Genomic DNA, 18,016 nt, shown 5'->3' with positions numbered 1-18,016 from the left:
TATCCCAAAATATTTATTTCTTAGCCTAAGAATGATCTCTAAATTGTCACAAAGAATAAAGAAATGAGCAGAGGGCCCACTTCACCAATGGAGAACTGCCAGTCAATACAGACAGTAACAGCTCACTGGAAATAGTCCTCGTTTTCCAGAATTCTCTGGCTTACTCTCTGCTCTTTTTGTGTCTTCCAAGTCCTTCTGGCTCTGCACTCAGCCTCTGGGCCTTGCTAATCACTAATTCCTCAGACCCTTCTGCTTCCAAGTGTCCTGGTATAACCTTGCTCTTTCCAGTCAAGCCCTTGAAAATCACTGTATGCATTGCTCTCACTCCATAATATCCCATCGTCTAATTCATCTCCAATTTTGTCACTTCATTTGCATGAGTACTAAACTTGAAGTTGTGAGAACAGGTCTGTATGTACTTCTAAAGAGATGTACATGTAGCCGGGTTCCTGAAAACATTATGAAGAGCACATATAATGACACTGATTATTCTTAATTTTATCTCTGCATGAATTTATGTGGAGTCAAGCCATCTTAATAAAAGAAGCTAGGCAGACAGGCAACGGTAGCTCATGACTATAACCCCAGGTACTCAGGAGGCTGAGAGCTAAGGGTGGCAGTTTGAAGCCAGTTTGGGCAGGAAAATGTGTGAGATGCTTACCTCCAAAACAACTACTCAGAAAAAGCTGAAAGTGGCACTGTGGCTCAAGTGGTAGAGTACTCGCCCTGAGAAAAAGAATCCCAGAGACAGTGCCCAGATCCTGATTCAATGGACACACGCACGCATGCACACGCAACCCCTCCACCCCCGACACACACACAAAGGAAGAAAAAAAAAGGAAGAAGCTGGGCATGGAAATGTACACCCAGCTATGATGAGAAGCCTAAGAAGGGCAGATCACAATTTAGTCATGTGAACAGATATGAGGCAAGACCTCATTTCAAATGAACAAGGCAGGAAGTGACTGGAGGCATGGTATAGCAGTGGAGTACCTGCCGGGTAAGGCTGAGCCCCAACACCAATAAGTGAAAAACAGCCGAACAAAAACCAACAACAAAACCACTGAGGAAATATAGGAGCAGAAAGGTTTAGGTCTTTTCTGATCTTATTTCTGGAGCAAGCTGTGAACAGAAATGACAGTGTTTAAAATCCTTTTGAAAGCCAGTCACACAACCCATCTCATCTTGTGCATAGAACACTGAGTTATGGCCTGTGTGAGATTGAGCAGCTATTTAGATGAATTGCTAAATACAATAGTATCTATGATGGTTTCAATTGCAGGTTCCAAGTGGCAGTAGTCTGTCAGTCATCTGGACATTAAGATATGCGTATTTACAATGTGTTTTAAGTGTCAGTTCACTGATATATAATTTAACTTACAGCATGAATTTATTTTATTTTATTTTTTAAACCTCTTTATCTTTATTTTTTAAATTGTATTTTATTGTCAGGGTAATGTGAGGGGTTACAGTTATGTTCATCAGGTGGTGGGTACATTACTTCTTGAACATGGATACCCCTTCTCATGTTTTTGTCCCCTTTCTCTCTCCCCATCCCTCCAAATCATCTTGTTTTTCCCCTTCCCTTCCTTCCACATTTCTTTTTTTATAAATAATTTTTTATTGTGATTAATAGAAGGGTTACATTATATTCACCAGATAGAAGGTGTATAACTTCACAAACATTGATACCCTTTCTCATGACATGGTCCCCATTTGCCTCCCACCCTCTCCCCATTTATCTTGATTCCCCCCTTCCCTATCCAATTTCAAATAACTAATTAAGCACATATAAAATATATCAGATAACAAGGTGAAAAATTGTAACAATATGAGATAACCAAGGGATGGCAAAAGAGATGAGAGATAACATAGTACATTAAGGACAACAATCTCTCATTCTATGGCTTTTGTTTCTATATCCTGGAGGTCCTTTCATTTAGCATCATACCATATGGCCTTATGTATCTAGGTTTTGTTCTATTGTAAATCTCTGTTAGGAGAGCTCAAGGTTTCTACTGATTATGACAAATGAGGGAAACCATTGAGCCTATGTTCCTTTGTGTCTGGCTTACTTCACTTAATATGATTTTTTCTAAGTCTTTCCATTTCCTTACAAATGGGGTGATGTCGTTCTTTCTGACAGCAGCATAGAGTTCCATTGTGTATAAATACCACATTATAGCATGAATTTATATGGCAGAAATAATCCATTCTTGAGAACACATTGAAGTTATGCTATCTAAAATAAACACCCAAATAATTCAATTTTATGAAATGAAATCCATAACTAAAATTAGTAAATTCGACATTAAAAATGTATTTACGGTAAGATTAACACAGTCAAGTTCTTCACTAACATAGACCTTGAGCATAGGTGAATATTTGAAAGGGTATAACGTCATTAGTAATGCTCATATTTTAATCACACAATTTACCTTGTCATCTGGAAGCACATGCCAAATGGATATTGTCTTTTCCTCTACTTCATTGTTGATAGACAAGTAAGAAGGCTGGTAAATTTTGGTTGGTTCTAATATTAATACCTTAAAAGATAAGACAAAGAAACTCATTTTAGTGATTTAAGATTTAAATTACAACTGTTACAACAGCCAAAAACCAAAATAGAAGACTCTCAGATGAGACGGTAGATGTGTTTAGTTAAAGAAGAGACAGACTCAAGATCATTGTATATTATATAAGTATGGAAAATGACTTGGAAATTAATTCCTTAGGCCTATATATTAGTTCTATGATTTTGAGGGACTTTAATAATGCTACTCTGTGTGTGTGTGTGTGTGTGTGTGTGTGTGTGTGTGTACATTAAGACTTGAAGGCAAGTGTGCTTGATCAACTTTCCAATTTGAGGCTGATATCTTCCACTTGAGCCATGCCTCCAGCCCATTATTTTGATGGTAAATTGGAGTTGGAGTCTCATGGTATTTTCTGCCCACACTCATTTCAAGCAAAGATTCTCCATGTATTAAACTCCTCAGTAGCTTATAGGCATGAGCCACCAGTACCCAACTAGTAGATGGATCTTTTTAACTCTTTTTTTTTTTTTTTGCCAGTCCTGGGCTTGAGCTCAGGGCCTGAGCACTGTCCTTGGACTTTTTCAAGGCTAGAGCTCTACCACTTGAGCCTCAGCACCACTTCCGACTTTTCTCTATGTATGTGGTACCGAGGAATCGAACCCGGGTCTTCATGCATGCTAGGCAAGCACTTTAACCACTAGGCCAAACTCCCGGCCCTCTTTTTAAATCTTATATATGCATACATAATCTTTTTCTATAAAAAGCAGTGTTAAAGGGAGGCAGAAACATCTCAAAACAATTCTGTACACAAAACTGGAATGATTCCATAGATAGAATGTCATATCCTTACTTCAGGTTTTCTGCTGGCACATTTTAACATAAAAGAGTAGTAGTACATTTTTCATATCCATGGAAACAGATTAGGAGTGATTTTGGCGATCAATGAAAGACTTAGCTCTATGAAATCGTATTTCCTTTCCTTTCTTTTTTTGGTGGTTGTGGGGCTTGAACTCAAGGCCTAGGCACTGTCCATGAGCCTCTTTGTGCCCCAGGCTAACATTCTACCACTTGAGCCATGGGTCCACTTTCTGAAATCATATTTCCATACTCTCAAGACAATATTGATTTATAATAATGATATATTTAGCCTTGTTCAAGAAAAGATTTAAACTTTGCTACTATATTGGAGTAGTACACAAGATGTATGATATATGTGATTTGAGAGTCTGCATCAAAGGATGTTTACTAATATCTCACATCAAGCATGAATAATATTAAAACATCAGACATGTCTTTATTTCAAAATTGCTAGAATTATTATCTCTGTGTAAGATGCTTAAGGACCCTTCTGTTTTTTAAATGCAGACTTCAAGAATGATTTTTTTTTTAAGAAAAAGAAAAGCCACTAGAGGAATTAGAATAGTTTTTTGAACTCCACTGCTTACTTTCAAGCACCAATTTTGACTCGTGGTAGTTTAACAAAGGAGAGAGGGTTGGTAGGGAGTAAAAGGAACCTTCCTAAGCCTCTGTCAACAAGAAATTACAAATTCACAATACATTAAAATATACAAGGCAGCCTGAGCAAGAAGGCACAAGAATCTGGGACAGAAAATTGGTTCCTGGCCACATACTGTGAACCCAATGCTTTCCTTTTACTTTAAATTGATCGTAACAGTACTTTTATACAAGTTATTGTATAGAGAAGTAGAAAAGGGCTACTAGAAAACAAAATTTTTCTTTGCTTTTTGAACATAAAAACCTTTGAGAACTGAAAGAAATTTTGACCAAGGTATCTCTCCCTCCCCGCCCCCCCTGCCCAGCCCTCTCGCCTTCTCTCACTGGGAAAATAAGACAGGCCATCCCACAGGTATGCAAGTTTGACCAGCTTGGACAAGAAAATCCATGAGACTCTTATCTTCAATTAACTACCTAAAAATATTATGCATGATCAGCAAGTACACTACCAATGGGCTACATCCCCTAGATCCTTCTTATTTTTATTTTTATTTTTTTGGTTGGTTGTGGGGCTTGAACTCTGAGAGTGGGCACTATCCCTAAGTGCTTCGGCTGAAGGCTAGTGCTCTACCACTTGGAGCCACAGTGCCACTTCTGGTTTTCTGGTGGTTAACTGGAGATAAGAGTCTCAAGGACTTTTGTGGGTGGGCTGGCTCTGAATCTCGAGCCTCTGATCTCAGCTTCTGAGTAGCAATGCGGTTTATAGGCAGGAGCCACTAGCACCTAGTAACCCTTCATTTTTTAATGAAATCAACTGGTGATATTGTCTTTTAGACCTTTAGTCCTTTCTTTCTAAAGAAAGAGCCTGTCTAAACCAGAGTTTACACTTCACTTCAAAACCTCTCACTTATTATTTTCTGTGTTTTTTTGAAGTCATTATATACATTATAACACATTAACTCATACTAGATGGATTTAAATTAGTTCAAAGTGGCTAATATGTATTTTTCCTTTCATGGTCAATTTTCTAGTCGTCAATAAAATCCTCCTGCTGGGCTCTCTTTATTCACCACAGAATTTATTGCTACTCACAGCACAAACTGAAGGCAAGCTGCCAGCTCACTCCAAGAATAAGGGTTTTCCTAGGCTACACATTATCTAGGCTAGAAAATAAAGTGAAGCGTTTTAGTTTAAAAGGCTTTTCAATTAAGTGTCCTGCTGAGTTCAGGGTTTTATCTGGAAGCCAGAGCAGTGCATGCTAATGCCAATGGTGGCTTTAATTAAATGAAGATGATCTCATCCACAACAGCTAGAAATCAAAGTTTTGAAAAAGAACTGAGAATTGTCACTACTTCTGAGAACAGAAGACTTAGATGAGAGAGCCCAAAGAGTTTTATGGCATCATTTGGAAATGTGAAGGGAGTTGTGCTCATAATGAGGTACCAGTAATTCCTCAATTGAGTGCCAACTCTGTATTCCTTACTATGGTGTTCTGAGTGTAATCAGGTAGAGATGGCACCAGCTGAGAAGCAACAGATTGAAGCATCGTGAACATAGACTGAAAATATTATGATTGTTTTATGATCCACCTGAGTAATTTGGACCCCAGAGTAATTTGAAGACAAGGTATGAAATAATGGAATAATGTTAAGCCTGATCATTTTCATCATGATTATGACAACCATCCTACAGACAATGTCAATGACACCGCAGAATTTAAGAGTTATCTGTGTGTGTGTGTGTGTGTGTGTGTGTGTGTGTGTGTGTGTGTATGTTTGTGCCAATACTGGGACTTGAACTCAAGCCTTGTGCTCTACCACTTTAGCCACACCTCCATTTGCAGCTTTTGCTGGTTAATTGGAGATGAGTTTTTCAGATTTATCAGCCCAGGCTTGTTTTGAACCAGTATCTTTAGACCTCAGCCTCCCGAGTATTGAGGATTACAGGTGTGAGCCACAGGCAGTTGGCTTCACAAGATGTTGTTTAGAGATGAGAAATGAAACAGAAATGAACTAGATTCGGATTGAAGGTACTCACTGGAAATCTAACTACAGTCACATCGGTTTTGGTGGCCTCAACCAGGAAATCCATCCAGAAGTCCACGAGTTCCTGTTTGGCCACAGGCTGTTCTGTACTCAGTTTCACAAAATGTTTATATATCAAAATTGTCTCCACAACAGACTTGAGGTACCTGAGAATTAAAGGATCACAACATATTATAGACTGAATTGAGACCACATGTCCCCATGTATCCAAATTTTACTCTTGGAATCAATAATTACACATTCATATTTACCAAACATCATTCATTATTTTGTCATATCATGTATCTTAATATACTATCCCACTTAGAGCTCATAAAATTTAATCATAAAATAGGCATTGTCCTCATTTCAGTGATGAAGAATCTGAGATTTATAGGGTTTAAGTTAACTGAATTAAGTCAATTATCTTTTTACATGACTATAACATGGCTACAGTCTATCAAGGATAGAATTAATGAGGAGAATGCATTTGCTTTAAAATATGCTTCTTAAAGGAGGCTTTCTGAAATAGACTCTACTTAAGAGACTGGTTTGTTCTGAAACAAAAGGCCTTATATAGTAAACAAATATCCTCAAGCCTAAAAAGACAGTACCTTAGAGGAAAAGCTTAGGGAATAGGAAGAGCAAGATAAAGACACAAGACAATGGCTAAGTAAGCACTTTGTAGACCATAAACATGTATGTAACTGGCTACAAATATTTATATAACAAAGGCATTGCCTTCTGGCAATTTTCACTATTTCATAACATGGTATCTATTTTCTTGCTAACAGAAGCCAAGATACCTAGGGCCAAAGCTTTCTGCTGTATCTCAGTTTCCTCCTCTGTTATCAGCACACTCATGGAAAAGAGACACTGCATTTGGTTAAATATATTCAGCCAACTCTTTTTAATTGGCTATACTTACAGCCAATCTATTTATTGATTCATCTACTATCATTTTTTGACATCATACTGTTAATATAGCTCCTATTCTCAAGTTGTACACAATGCCATGAGGCAAATGCATATATACACAAATAAATATTAGTGGCAATATAACTAAATAGACACTGAACAAGTCAAACAGTCAACATCAAAAGACCTAATTACATTTTCATAGCAGTGACATTGATCAAGACATACTGTATTCATAAATTCCTTGGTTAAATGACAACTCCTTTATACAACTTCTTAAAGATAATAATAGTGAAATATCTAATTTTTAAGTTAGGGTCTGCTTTGTCTGCAGAGATATTTCTATATGTTTCCCAGCTGGATAAAAGGGCTGGAGAGGCATCCTCAGCAGGTGGCTGGGCTGACTATGAAGAAAGAACACTGTATCCTCTGAGCATGACGAGTACTGATACTGGGAGACTGAGGAAAAATCTTGTTTGCTGAATCAAGATGGACTTTAGCCCTCAGGCTGTGAGGAACCATGAAACTGTATTGGTTGAGGGATTTCAGTGGAGGGGAAAGGTCAAACTTGCACTCCCAGTGATGCAGGGAAAGACTAAAGAAGGCCTGAATGTGCGGAAGTCCTGCAGGAAGCCAAGAGGGCCATCCTGTGATGAGCATCTCCTCAAAGGCTCCCAAATATGGCCAGTCAGAGTCTGGGTGCGGAGCTGCTCTGGGAAGATAGATCCCTTTTCTTCATCTTTGTTCATCTTTTCGAGACTTCAGGGGTGATACGTAGTCATTATGTGGGATACACCAAAGTGTTAATATTATTTGCCTAATGGCTTTAAATGCACAGGGAAGTTTGCTTTCATCTCTTCACTACCACACAGATAACAAGAGTTGGGTTCATTCCAAGAACAATGGGAAATCATTCAAAAATACATACATGTAGTAAACACTTCCGTATCTCTGGCATACTCCAAGAAAAAGGAAATGAGAACCAAGAATGAGGACTTTAAAACCAAGGAAACACGGATTTCCTAAAGGAACATGGCATGTGTTTGGAATACAGCCCAGCAAGTCTGAAAGGGACATATGATCTCAGGTCCTAGGTGTGGATCAGGAGATACAGCATGTGTGGCTGTAGCCTAGCTGGCTCTGTACACTGGGCAACATGGAGGAAAGGCTATGTAAGTGACTGTGCGATCACCTTCTAAAATCATCAGAACCTATATTCTACACATTCTCTTCATTTGTCTTTGAGACTCTGGATTTTAATCTCAAAAGAATTTAAGGGGAGGGAGTGGAGGAGGAAAATGGGGACAAAAACATGAGAAAGGGTAGCAATGTTTGTGAAGTAATGCACCTTCCATCTGGCAAACATAATGTAACCCTTCTATTAATTACAATAAAATATATGAAAAAAAGAATTTAATTGCAAGTCAATAAATAAAACATGAGAACACTATGAGGCTATTTATTTAGAAGAACTACATATATAAACATAAAAGAGTTGATTGTCACCATGCTGGTGTCTTCAGTTTGAAAAGCTTTTCTGATGCTTGAATGACTCTTAGATGATCATTGGCTAAGACACTGGCTCCCAGGAAAAAACCAACTTCCCAGTAGCTCTGGAGATTTTCCAAGTTTCCTTTTTTACCAAGAAGGCTACTTAGCTTCACTCCTAGAAAATGAAGTGGAAGTGGAATGTTACAAGTACATGCCACTAACAGGTACAGTGGAAAGTTCATTAAAAGGCCAAATTAAACTGGACATCGGTAGCTCCCACCTGTAATCCTAGCGACTCAGGAGGCTAATATCTGAGGAACATGGTTCGAAGCCAGCCTGGACATTGAAGTCTACGAGATACTTATCTCCCAATAACCGCATAAAGTCAGAAATGGAGTTGCAGCTCCAAGTGATAGAGAGCTATTTTGGGGCACAAAAGCTCAGGGATAGCACCCAGGATGAAAAGAAAGTCAAACTAATCTTCCAATCTTCAGATTAAAATAGGCTTTTTTTTTTTTGCCAGTCCTGGGGACTGAACTCAGGGCCTGAGCACTGTCCTTGGGCTAGTGCTGTACTGCTTGAGCCACACCACCACTTCTGGCTTTTCTATATATGTGGAACCAAGGAATCGAACCCAGGTCTCCAGGCATGGTAGGCAAGCACTAACCACCAGGCCAAACTCCTGGCCCCTAAAATAGTTTTTAAGTGTCTGATTATTAAAGTGTTTTAAAGCTAACCATAAAAATATTATGTCTCACTAAATACAAAGGAACCCAGACAAAGGGAAATTATCCTTTAATTTGAAAGCTAAAAATAATGGTCACCATCAACTTATGTACCCCAGTCCAGGATTTTTATGTATGTCCATATGATAATACCAACCATACTAGTACATAACCTGTATGACCTGATTCTCTGAAATTCTAGCACAAGTTTAAGCAAAAAATGTGTTAATAGTGAAAAGATGGGGGAGAAAGATGAAAGGGGTGGCATGAATGAAGATGCCCTTACTAGCACCTTGACTTCTGGAACAGAAACTCCTTTGCAATAAAGTGAATACAGATTTTAAGGTGCTAAAAATGAGGAGTGGAAGAGGAAAAGGAAGGAGAGCAAACTCAGACCCCTTATTTCAGCTCTTAGATGCAAACTGAAAAGCCAAACAAGGGAAGACAGTTCTAGCAATAGTTGACCTCATCTGGAAGATCCTAAAACCTGCTGCGTTCAACCATTTCCAATACAGTGTCTTGTTTCTGTAGTTATCAAAAAAGAAAAGAGTCAAGAAAAATAACAGTATTCTCTCTCTCTCTCTCTCTCTCTCTCTCTCCCCTCCCTCTCTCTCTCCCTCCCTCCCTCCCTCCCTCCTTCCCTCCCCTTCGCCATATATACACAAAATACACTAAGATCTTGGTACATTACAGTCTGGTCTGTAATATTACTCACATAGGATATAGTTTCAGAAGTGTTTCAGTATTGGAGTTTCAGGCTGCTCTATCTATCTATCTATCTATCTATCTATCTATCTATCTATCTATCTATCTTTTTCTATCTATCTATCTATCTTTTTTTTTTTTTTGATTGTGGGGCTTGAACTCTGGGCCTGGGTGCTGTCCCTGAGCTCTTCAGCCCAAAGCTATCACTCTACTACTTGAGCCACAGGACCATTTCTGGTTTTCTGGTAGTTAATTGGAGATACAGTCTCATGGACTTTGGTGCCCCCGATGGCTCTGAACCACAATCCTCAGATCTCAGTCTCCTGCATAGCTAGGATTACATTCGTGAGCCACCAGTGCCTGGCTCAGGCTACAATATTTTGTTAAGTCTCTTGATCCATACAGTTAAATTTATAAAGCTCTATTCTGATGTACAGTTATACCTTTTCCCCAAGTCCTTGCCAGCTTGGTATTTTTCCTCTTTGTAAAAGAATTTTGCTAAATTTACAAGCACTGACTGGTATTTCCTTGTCATTTAAAAACTAGAATCACATTATTTTTTGTGATTGAATTGTCTATTAGCTCAATTTAAATTATGACATTGGTCTCCTTAGAAATGGTTGACTTCTAAATACCAACGATTTTTCAATAGTTTAGCTTTTATTATAGTTTCATGACTTGTAGCTGATACTAGATTCAAGGTTGTTTTTATGGAAAAAGGCAGAAAACAGAGTTTTATTGAACACTCATATTATACCTCATGCTATCCATATTGAACATGCTCGTATGGAATCCATGCAGCACAAAGAATTAGAGGAAAACAAAGTCCGGACAACTGGCAACTTATTGTAAGCGGTGGTGACACAATCCTATCATTTTAGTTTTCTATTATGAAGAATTTAAACACATGCAAGTAGAATATACAACAATGAGGGGCTAGGGCATGCAATTCACTGACAGAGTACTTGCCTAGAATAAACAAGGTACTAGGTTTACCTTCAGCACTGTCTGTCTGTGTCTGTCTATTCTATCTATCTTTCCAACAACTGTTGATATTTTATGATCGCCTCAACTCTTTGAATATTACTGGTGAACTAGTTTATATGAAATTACAGACATTATGATATTTCACTCTTAAATATTAAAAATCTCCTTTATATCTTATATTACACCTAATGTAATTAATACCCTAATATTACCTACTATCTAATCCTAACTCAAATTCCCTGATTGCCCCCCAAATTTCTTCTATAGATAGTTTTCCAAACCATGAGCCATTTCTTTGCATTTGGTATTTATATTTCTCTAAATATCTTTCAATCTAATTACTCTATCTATGGTTTTGTTTCTATGACCAGATTTCTTGTGCAAAGACTGGGAGTGCTGTGGCTTACGATTCCAAACTAACAAACTCATCAGATACATTTTTTTTTTGATAGTTTTTGCTTCAGAATGATCTTGCTGTTTCAGATGAGGGGAAAGGATATCTAAACAACAGACAAAAGTCTGATCTGATATTAAATCTGAACTCTCATTTGTCTATACCTCTTGAGCCACAGCACCACTTCTGGCTTTTCTGTGTATGTATGTGGTACCGAGGAATCGAACCTGGGTCTTCCTGCATGCTAGGCAAGCACTCTACCAATAGGCCAAACTCCTGGTCCCAATTACCCTCTATTTATTGTGTATAAGTATTGAAATATCATGCTGGAGTCTATCAATATGTGTGATTGTTTTGTGTTAAAACATTTTAAGGAGATAGAAATAACTCTTGATTTGATCACTACACAGTGTATGCATGTATCAAATTACCATATCATACCCTGTGAATTTGTACAATTAAAATAACAATTTAAGAAACTAAGTTGGCAGCAATTTAATTAAACATCAAAGCCACTCTTGGTTTTCTTGGATGGTACACTATCATTTGAGCCACATCTCCAGCCTAGCTTTTTGCTGATTATTTTAGAGACAGTCTCATACTTTTCTCCTAGGCTGACTCTGAAACATGAACTTCTGGTTCTCAGTCTCATAAGTAGCTTGATTTTTAGATGTTAGTCACTAGCGCCTGACTGTACTTAAATTTTCTTGATTATAAACTCATGTATTTTTATACTCAGCAATATAAATTTCATATTCAGTAATTCTTAGTATCACTAAAAATGAGATTCAAATGGTGATTTGTATAAATTCCAAACACACGGTTCTTGTCCTAAATCATCATTGCTTTGGAGACCCAAACCTGTAATTTTGACTCACTCATAAAACGTCCTGTGGTTAAAAAAATTCCACGGCAGACAGAAGACCTTTTTTATTTAGCTGACATCCGAACATTAATAAAACTTGTGAAACTAAAAGATGATGTAAAGTATTATTCTGAATATTAAATTTTATTTCTACAAAGTCTAAACATCAGTGATTCTTTACATCTTGGGATTTTAGTAAAACAGAGACTTGTGAAGCAATTTAGTAGCACAAACTAACATTAAAAATCTGTAATGGGTCTAGATTTGCTTCACTGTATCTCTCAAAGGCTTGTGTGTTAGAAGCTTGGCTTCCCGTGGACTGGTGTTAGAAAATGGTTGAACTTTTAGAGATAGAGTTCAATGGGAGACAGGTCATTGGACATGCTGTCCTCCGTTCCTCAGAAGAGATCAGCATAATTCTCATGGGATCTTGCTTGGCTCCCTGGAGTTTTTTTCAATAAAAGGAAACTGACCCCTGAATCACAATCTGGCTTTCTGCCTCACCTGTGATCTCTCCCTCAGGTACATACTTTCTCCAACATGACATTGACTGTAGCCACAGGGACACTTACCAGAGACTAAATCCATGAGGTCTCCAGATTTTGGACTTTCAGTCTCTAAAACTGTTAGTAAATAAATGTGTTTTCTCAGGGATTATGTTACAGCCACATAAAAAGAAGTAACAGAATCTTTGGACAATAGATCATGACAGGAAATAATAGGATTTTTTTTATACTAGAGATTTAAACTTAAGAGAGTATGTTTAGAAAACTTGAAGCTTATTGTCCATCTTATGACATTTTAGTCTTCATTGTTTTCCTGACATAAAATAAATCAAAATTTCAAAGAGCAGTTAAAGAAAGGATTTCACAAAAAATGCCTGGTTAGCTGGGCATGGTGGCATAGGGCCATCATGGCTTCATAATGAGTCACAGGCCAGCACAGCTACATAGTAAGATCCTGTGTCAAAAAAGGTCTAATTGTTGCTCTTTTGAGTATGTAAAGAGCTGATTCAGAAAGCCTAGGTTCCACTTTTGGTTCTGATGATTTAGCTCTTTGATCTAGGGCAAGTCATTCTACCACTGTCTCAAAACTTAGTTTCTTGGTAAAGTGGCTGAGTTGGACTAGATTTCTACATTCAAGCCTTGTAGTTTCAGATAGCCCAAAGACTAAAAGTGAAAAACTTTTTATAGCTTCTTTTTTTTTTCTTTTTGTCATTTATGGGGCTTCAACTCAGGGCCTGGGTGCTACCCCTGAGCTTTTTCTCTCAAGGATGGCACTTTTTCACCTTACACCACAGCTCTACTTTCAGTTTTCTATTGGTGGATTAGAGATAAGAGTGTCACAGATTTTCCTGCCCAGGCGCTTCACACTGTGATCTTCAGATCTCAGCTTCCTGAGTAGCCAGGATTACAGGTGTGAGCCACCAGCACCTGGCTGGCTTTCTTTCTTTCTTTCGTTCTTTCTTCCTTTCTTTCTTTTTTTTTTGTAGTTTTTAATGCTGGTGATTAAACTCAGAGCCTTTTACACCCACACTATCACTGAGCTATACTTTACTACCAGTTCCTGGAAAACCTTTATTTTTTAATTAAGTAGCTAATATTACAGTGTGGATTTCAGGTTTCTGGCATTTTCAAAGTAGAAGTCTCTAAAAAAGAGATAAATTTAGAAAGCCACCAATTCCTTTGAGACCTTCCCAGATTTTGTGTCCTTAAAAGACATTTGTTAATTACAAAAATTCTGACTTGATGTACTATAGGACCCCTGACACAAATTTGGAATTGAATTATTAAGAGCATATTCAAGTATTTCAGAGTAGGAAAGTAACTATAGAGGAAAAAGTATGTTTATTAGACCCAAGATCAGAATTCTGGTTTTATATTCAGTATAATAATCTACTATATTCTTTTTGTATTAGTTGTTAGTTTCTTGAAGAGGGGAAAGCTATCATTTCAGTACCATAGTTAATGAAATGAAAAACCTACTTACTCAAGGAAAAACAAAAGGTAAACATTCTAAATAATGAAATAATCATGTTTAATGAAATAAACATGTTCTAAGAATTCAGAAATATAGATTATAAAGAGCACTGATTGACTCTTAAGAAGACAGAGCTATTTGTTCTTAATGTTTAATGACTTGAATATAGCCTAAAAGCTGGTGGCACCATCTATCAGATGCCACATGACCCAGATCAAACCTTAACTCTACCTAATTTTGTGACTTTGAGCAAGCTTATTTAAAAGGAATCCTTCCCTTATCATATCTCAATAATAGCAAAATGATGGTGCTTTGAGGGTAGGTATAGCACACAAAAGCTTTCTTGCTCCATAGCTCGTAAGCTTTTTTTTCGCTATAGTTATTACTAGTATTATTATCCTACTTTTCAGTTTTAGGTCAGTTTTTTTTCTCCCAGTCCTAGGGCTTGAACTCAGGGCTTGGGCACTGTCCTTGAACACTTTTTGCTCAAGGCTAGCGCTTTGCCCCCAGAGCCACAGTACCACTTCTGGCTCTTTCTGTGTAGGTAGTACTGAGGAATCAAACACAGGGCTTCATGGGTGCTAGGCAAGAAGTCCACCACTAGGCTTCGCTCCTAATCCCTTAGAGCAGTTCTTAAGCTTAGCATTTTATCTCTTCCAAATAAAAAGTTGTTTTTCTGTTACCAAACTTTCTTTATGCTCAGTCTGAGTGTAGAATGATAAGCACAATGCTGTCTTAATCAAAATACAATTTTTGTTAGAAATAAAGTATTTCAAGATAAACAAAGAAAATTATGTAAAAAAGGTCTAATTATTATAATTACTTAGTGACTCAAACTAAGATCAACAGGGGGAATAGGAGGAGACATACAATTGTGGAAAACTTGGTTATAACATTTGAAGAATGAATGCAATTGTATACTTTTAAAATCTGTCAAATATATTATGAATAGTTTTATTTTTGTATAACTATTAATACTATTATATTAGCCTATTAATTTCTTTAGCCAGCCTGTCTTTTCCTAAAAATCAATTGAATACTATCTTACCAGATAAAAATTAACTTTAGCTGGGCATGGTAGGAAATCCAAGCTTCTGGGAAGCAGAAGTAGAAATACTGAAGTCCAAGACCAGCCTGGGCAAAAGCATAAGACCGTATCAAAAAGTAATAATAATAATTAATAAATAAAGGATGAGGAGAGTGGTTCAAGTGTAGAAGTACTTGCATAGCAAGTGTGAGGGCCTACATTCAACCCTCAGTATCCCCCCCCAAAACCCCAAACATTAACTTTAGGTCAACCTATTGTGATTAACGTCATTCATGATTGAACAAATTCTGAATTAGGAAGCTATTTTTTCCATACCTCAAAGGTACATAATTCAGTACACACATCACAGTGTTTTAATTACTGCAGTAGTTAAAAATGATCAAGTCAGCACCAGGTGGTTTACACCTGTAATCCTAGCTACTCAAGAGGCTGAGATCTGAGGATAGCTAGCCCAGCACTACAGAATGTGAGACTCTTATCTCCAATTAATCTCTAGATAACAGGAAGTAGGGTTGTGGCTCCAGGGGTAGGGCAGTAGCTTTGAGCTGAAGAGCTCAAAGATAATACTCAGACCCAGGGATAGGGCAGTAGCCTTGAGCTAGAGTTCAGGGACAGCGCCTAGGCCCAGAGTTCAAGCCCCAGAGTTGAAGCCCCATGACTCACAAAAAAATAAATTATCAAGTCATATTTTAAATTTATGTAGCACAGTTCTCCAAATTCTTAACTTAATCTCATGAGTTAGAAATAACATGTTACATGAGTTCTTCTTGGAAAAAATTAAGTATGTTTACTTCACCAGGTTACAGTAGATTTCTTCAAACCTTCAAGTGCTAAGAAAGTGAGGTTTAGAAAAGTATGTTTTCAAATCACTGCTGTTATTTCTACTTACATGTATAAAACTATGTTGAATCTTGTTGAAGCTTTCAAGTTTAATAACAGAGCAACAAAAAAGATGTTTAGACGATGACGGGAGTATTATTATATCAATACTATGACTACTAGAGAGTTTTTAAATGAATCAAAGCCACAGCATAGCAGAATAATAGCTAAAAAGCACAAGTTACAGTGAATTTCTTCATTCCATTTACCAAATGAAAAATTATTACAGTTGGGTACTGGTGGTTCATGCCTATAATGCTAGCTACTCAGGAGGGTGAGATCTGAGGCTCACAGTTTATGGCCAGCCTGGGCAGAAAATCCATGATTCTTATCTCCAATTAACCACCAGAAAACTGAAAGAGGCACTGTAAATCAAAGTGGTAGAGTGCTAGCCTTGACTGTGAAAAGTTCAGAGATAGTTCCCAAACCCTAAGTGCAAGTCCCATGATTGGAAAAAAAAATTAATCCAATCAAGCTTTCTGTTTTCTATCTTCAATAGTAGTGTAATGTAGCCATTGTTATTACTATTTAGCATTTGTTTGGCCTGGGAATTAGTAGCTAACTCTGACTTGCTTTACTCTCAAAAGTCTTCCAAAATATTACATATGGATGTCTCTTTAAGTCCTTCTCAAATTATGTTCAACCAAAACCACCAATCAAACACCAACAAAAAGTCCCATTCATTTTTTCTTTAGGGAAAATAAAATAAACATTCTCCAGTTCAAAATATTACAGGAAACACTTTTTACAATATATAGCTTCATTAAGATCAAAGTTTTGCCCTTCTAAAAAGTAAGACCAAATACCATGTGTCTGTAGTAAGACTTAGAATTAGAAAGGTTCTCTGAGAGGAATGCTCAAGAGGACAAAATATGAATATCAGTTTACTAGGATATAAGGATCTTGAAGCCTTTTTTCAAAAAAGGGTGGTGATAGTGTTTATCAGTAGCCAGGCATAGAGGCATATCCCTGTAGTAGCAGCTACTTTGAGGTCAGACAAAAGATCTAGCATGGTGATGCATGCTTGTATGTAACCCTAGCTACTTTGGAAGGTAGATGCAGGAAGATTATAATATTAACACACAGCCATGGCAGAAGACATGACACAAAATGAAACCTCCAAGACCATCACTTTAAAAAAAAGTCATCAAAGTTGAAACCAGGAAATCACTCAAGATATGCCTAAGAAGATGGTCTAGTTTTTACATTCCAAAGAAGGGTCAGCAGATGAGACAACATCAACAGATCAAAAAGACCAAGCTGTATTCTAACAATGACCTTTGTAGTTCCTCTACCTAACCTGCTATTCTAGGGCAGGTATGCTTGAGACACAAAAAAGGGAAATAAGAAAGGTATTGTTTGTTTCTACTTTAAAGCACCAGGAAAACACCACCTTAAATGGCCAGGATTCCCAATGTTCCACAAAATTCTAACCTGATTTGGAAGTTGGAAGCTGAAGGCAAAGCGCATATGGTAGATATAGTTTGACCTGGAATAATAAATACTATCCAGGGAGTTTTAGAAAGAGAAACAAACTGAATTGCATCCCTCTATCAGAATTCTGCACAATAGTGTAAAATGACAAGCAAGGAGAATTAATAAACTTATTTTTTTTCAGGAGTCCGATGAGATAGCAAGAAAATCTATTAATGGTTCATTTTCATAGTACTAAGTTTGATTTCCATGTAAAATCTCAAGCTACAATTACCAACTTTCCGAAGCTCAAAAGAAGATTCAAACTGGTGCCCAGCTGCCAGGAGGAGAACCGCATAATTAATTCCGGACTGTAGTGTTGGCTCAGATTCAAATGCCTTTTTGAACCTACAAAAAAAAAAAAAAACAAAAACCAACAAACCACCAATGTACAAGATTACTTTCTCAGTCATGAAATTCTGGGTGTGCAGTAACTTCTGTTTGCATAACTCCAGTGCCCAAGCAAAAAAAAAAAAAAAAAAATGTTCTCTTGGCCTTCACCCCAGAATCTAGTTGTGCTAGTGGGATTTAATGCTAA

The 18,016-nt window shown here is 37.3% G+C and overlaps 1 protein-coding gene across 1 annotated transcript in view; it reads right to left on the bottom strand.

The window, feature by feature from the left end:
• The window catches only part of Map3k5 (mitogen-activated protein kinase kinase kinase 5), a 188,618-nt gene that overhangs the window by 65,981 nt on the left and 104,621 nt on the right, over positions 1 to 18,016 (bottom strand). The window contains exons 8-11 of the mRNA XM_090338059.1: positions 17,714 to 17,826; positions 8,438 to 8,597; positions 6,027 to 6,180; positions 2,439 to 2,546 (exon numbers count right to left, since the gene is read on the bottom strand). Coding sequence (XP_090194185.1) covers positions 2,439 to 2,546; positions 6,027 to 6,180; positions 8,438 to 8,597; positions 17,714 to 17,826 — 535 coding nt within the window. The remainder of the gene's footprint in view (positions 1 to 2,438; positions 2,547 to 6,026; positions 6,181 to 8,437; positions 8,598 to 17,713; positions 17,827 to 18,016) is intronic.

Source organism: Megascapheus bottae, chromosome 8 (assembly GCF_031878675.1).
Source record: "Megascapheus bottae isolate mThoBot1 chromosome 8, mThoBot2.hap1, whole genome shotgun sequence".
NCBI classification, from domain to species: domain Eukaryota; kingdom Metazoa; phylum Chordata; class Mammalia; order Rodentia; family Geomyidae; genus Megascapheus; species Megascapheus bottae.
Note: the sequence above shows the minus strand (reverse complement) of the source record. Positions and strands in the feature narration are given on the sequence as shown.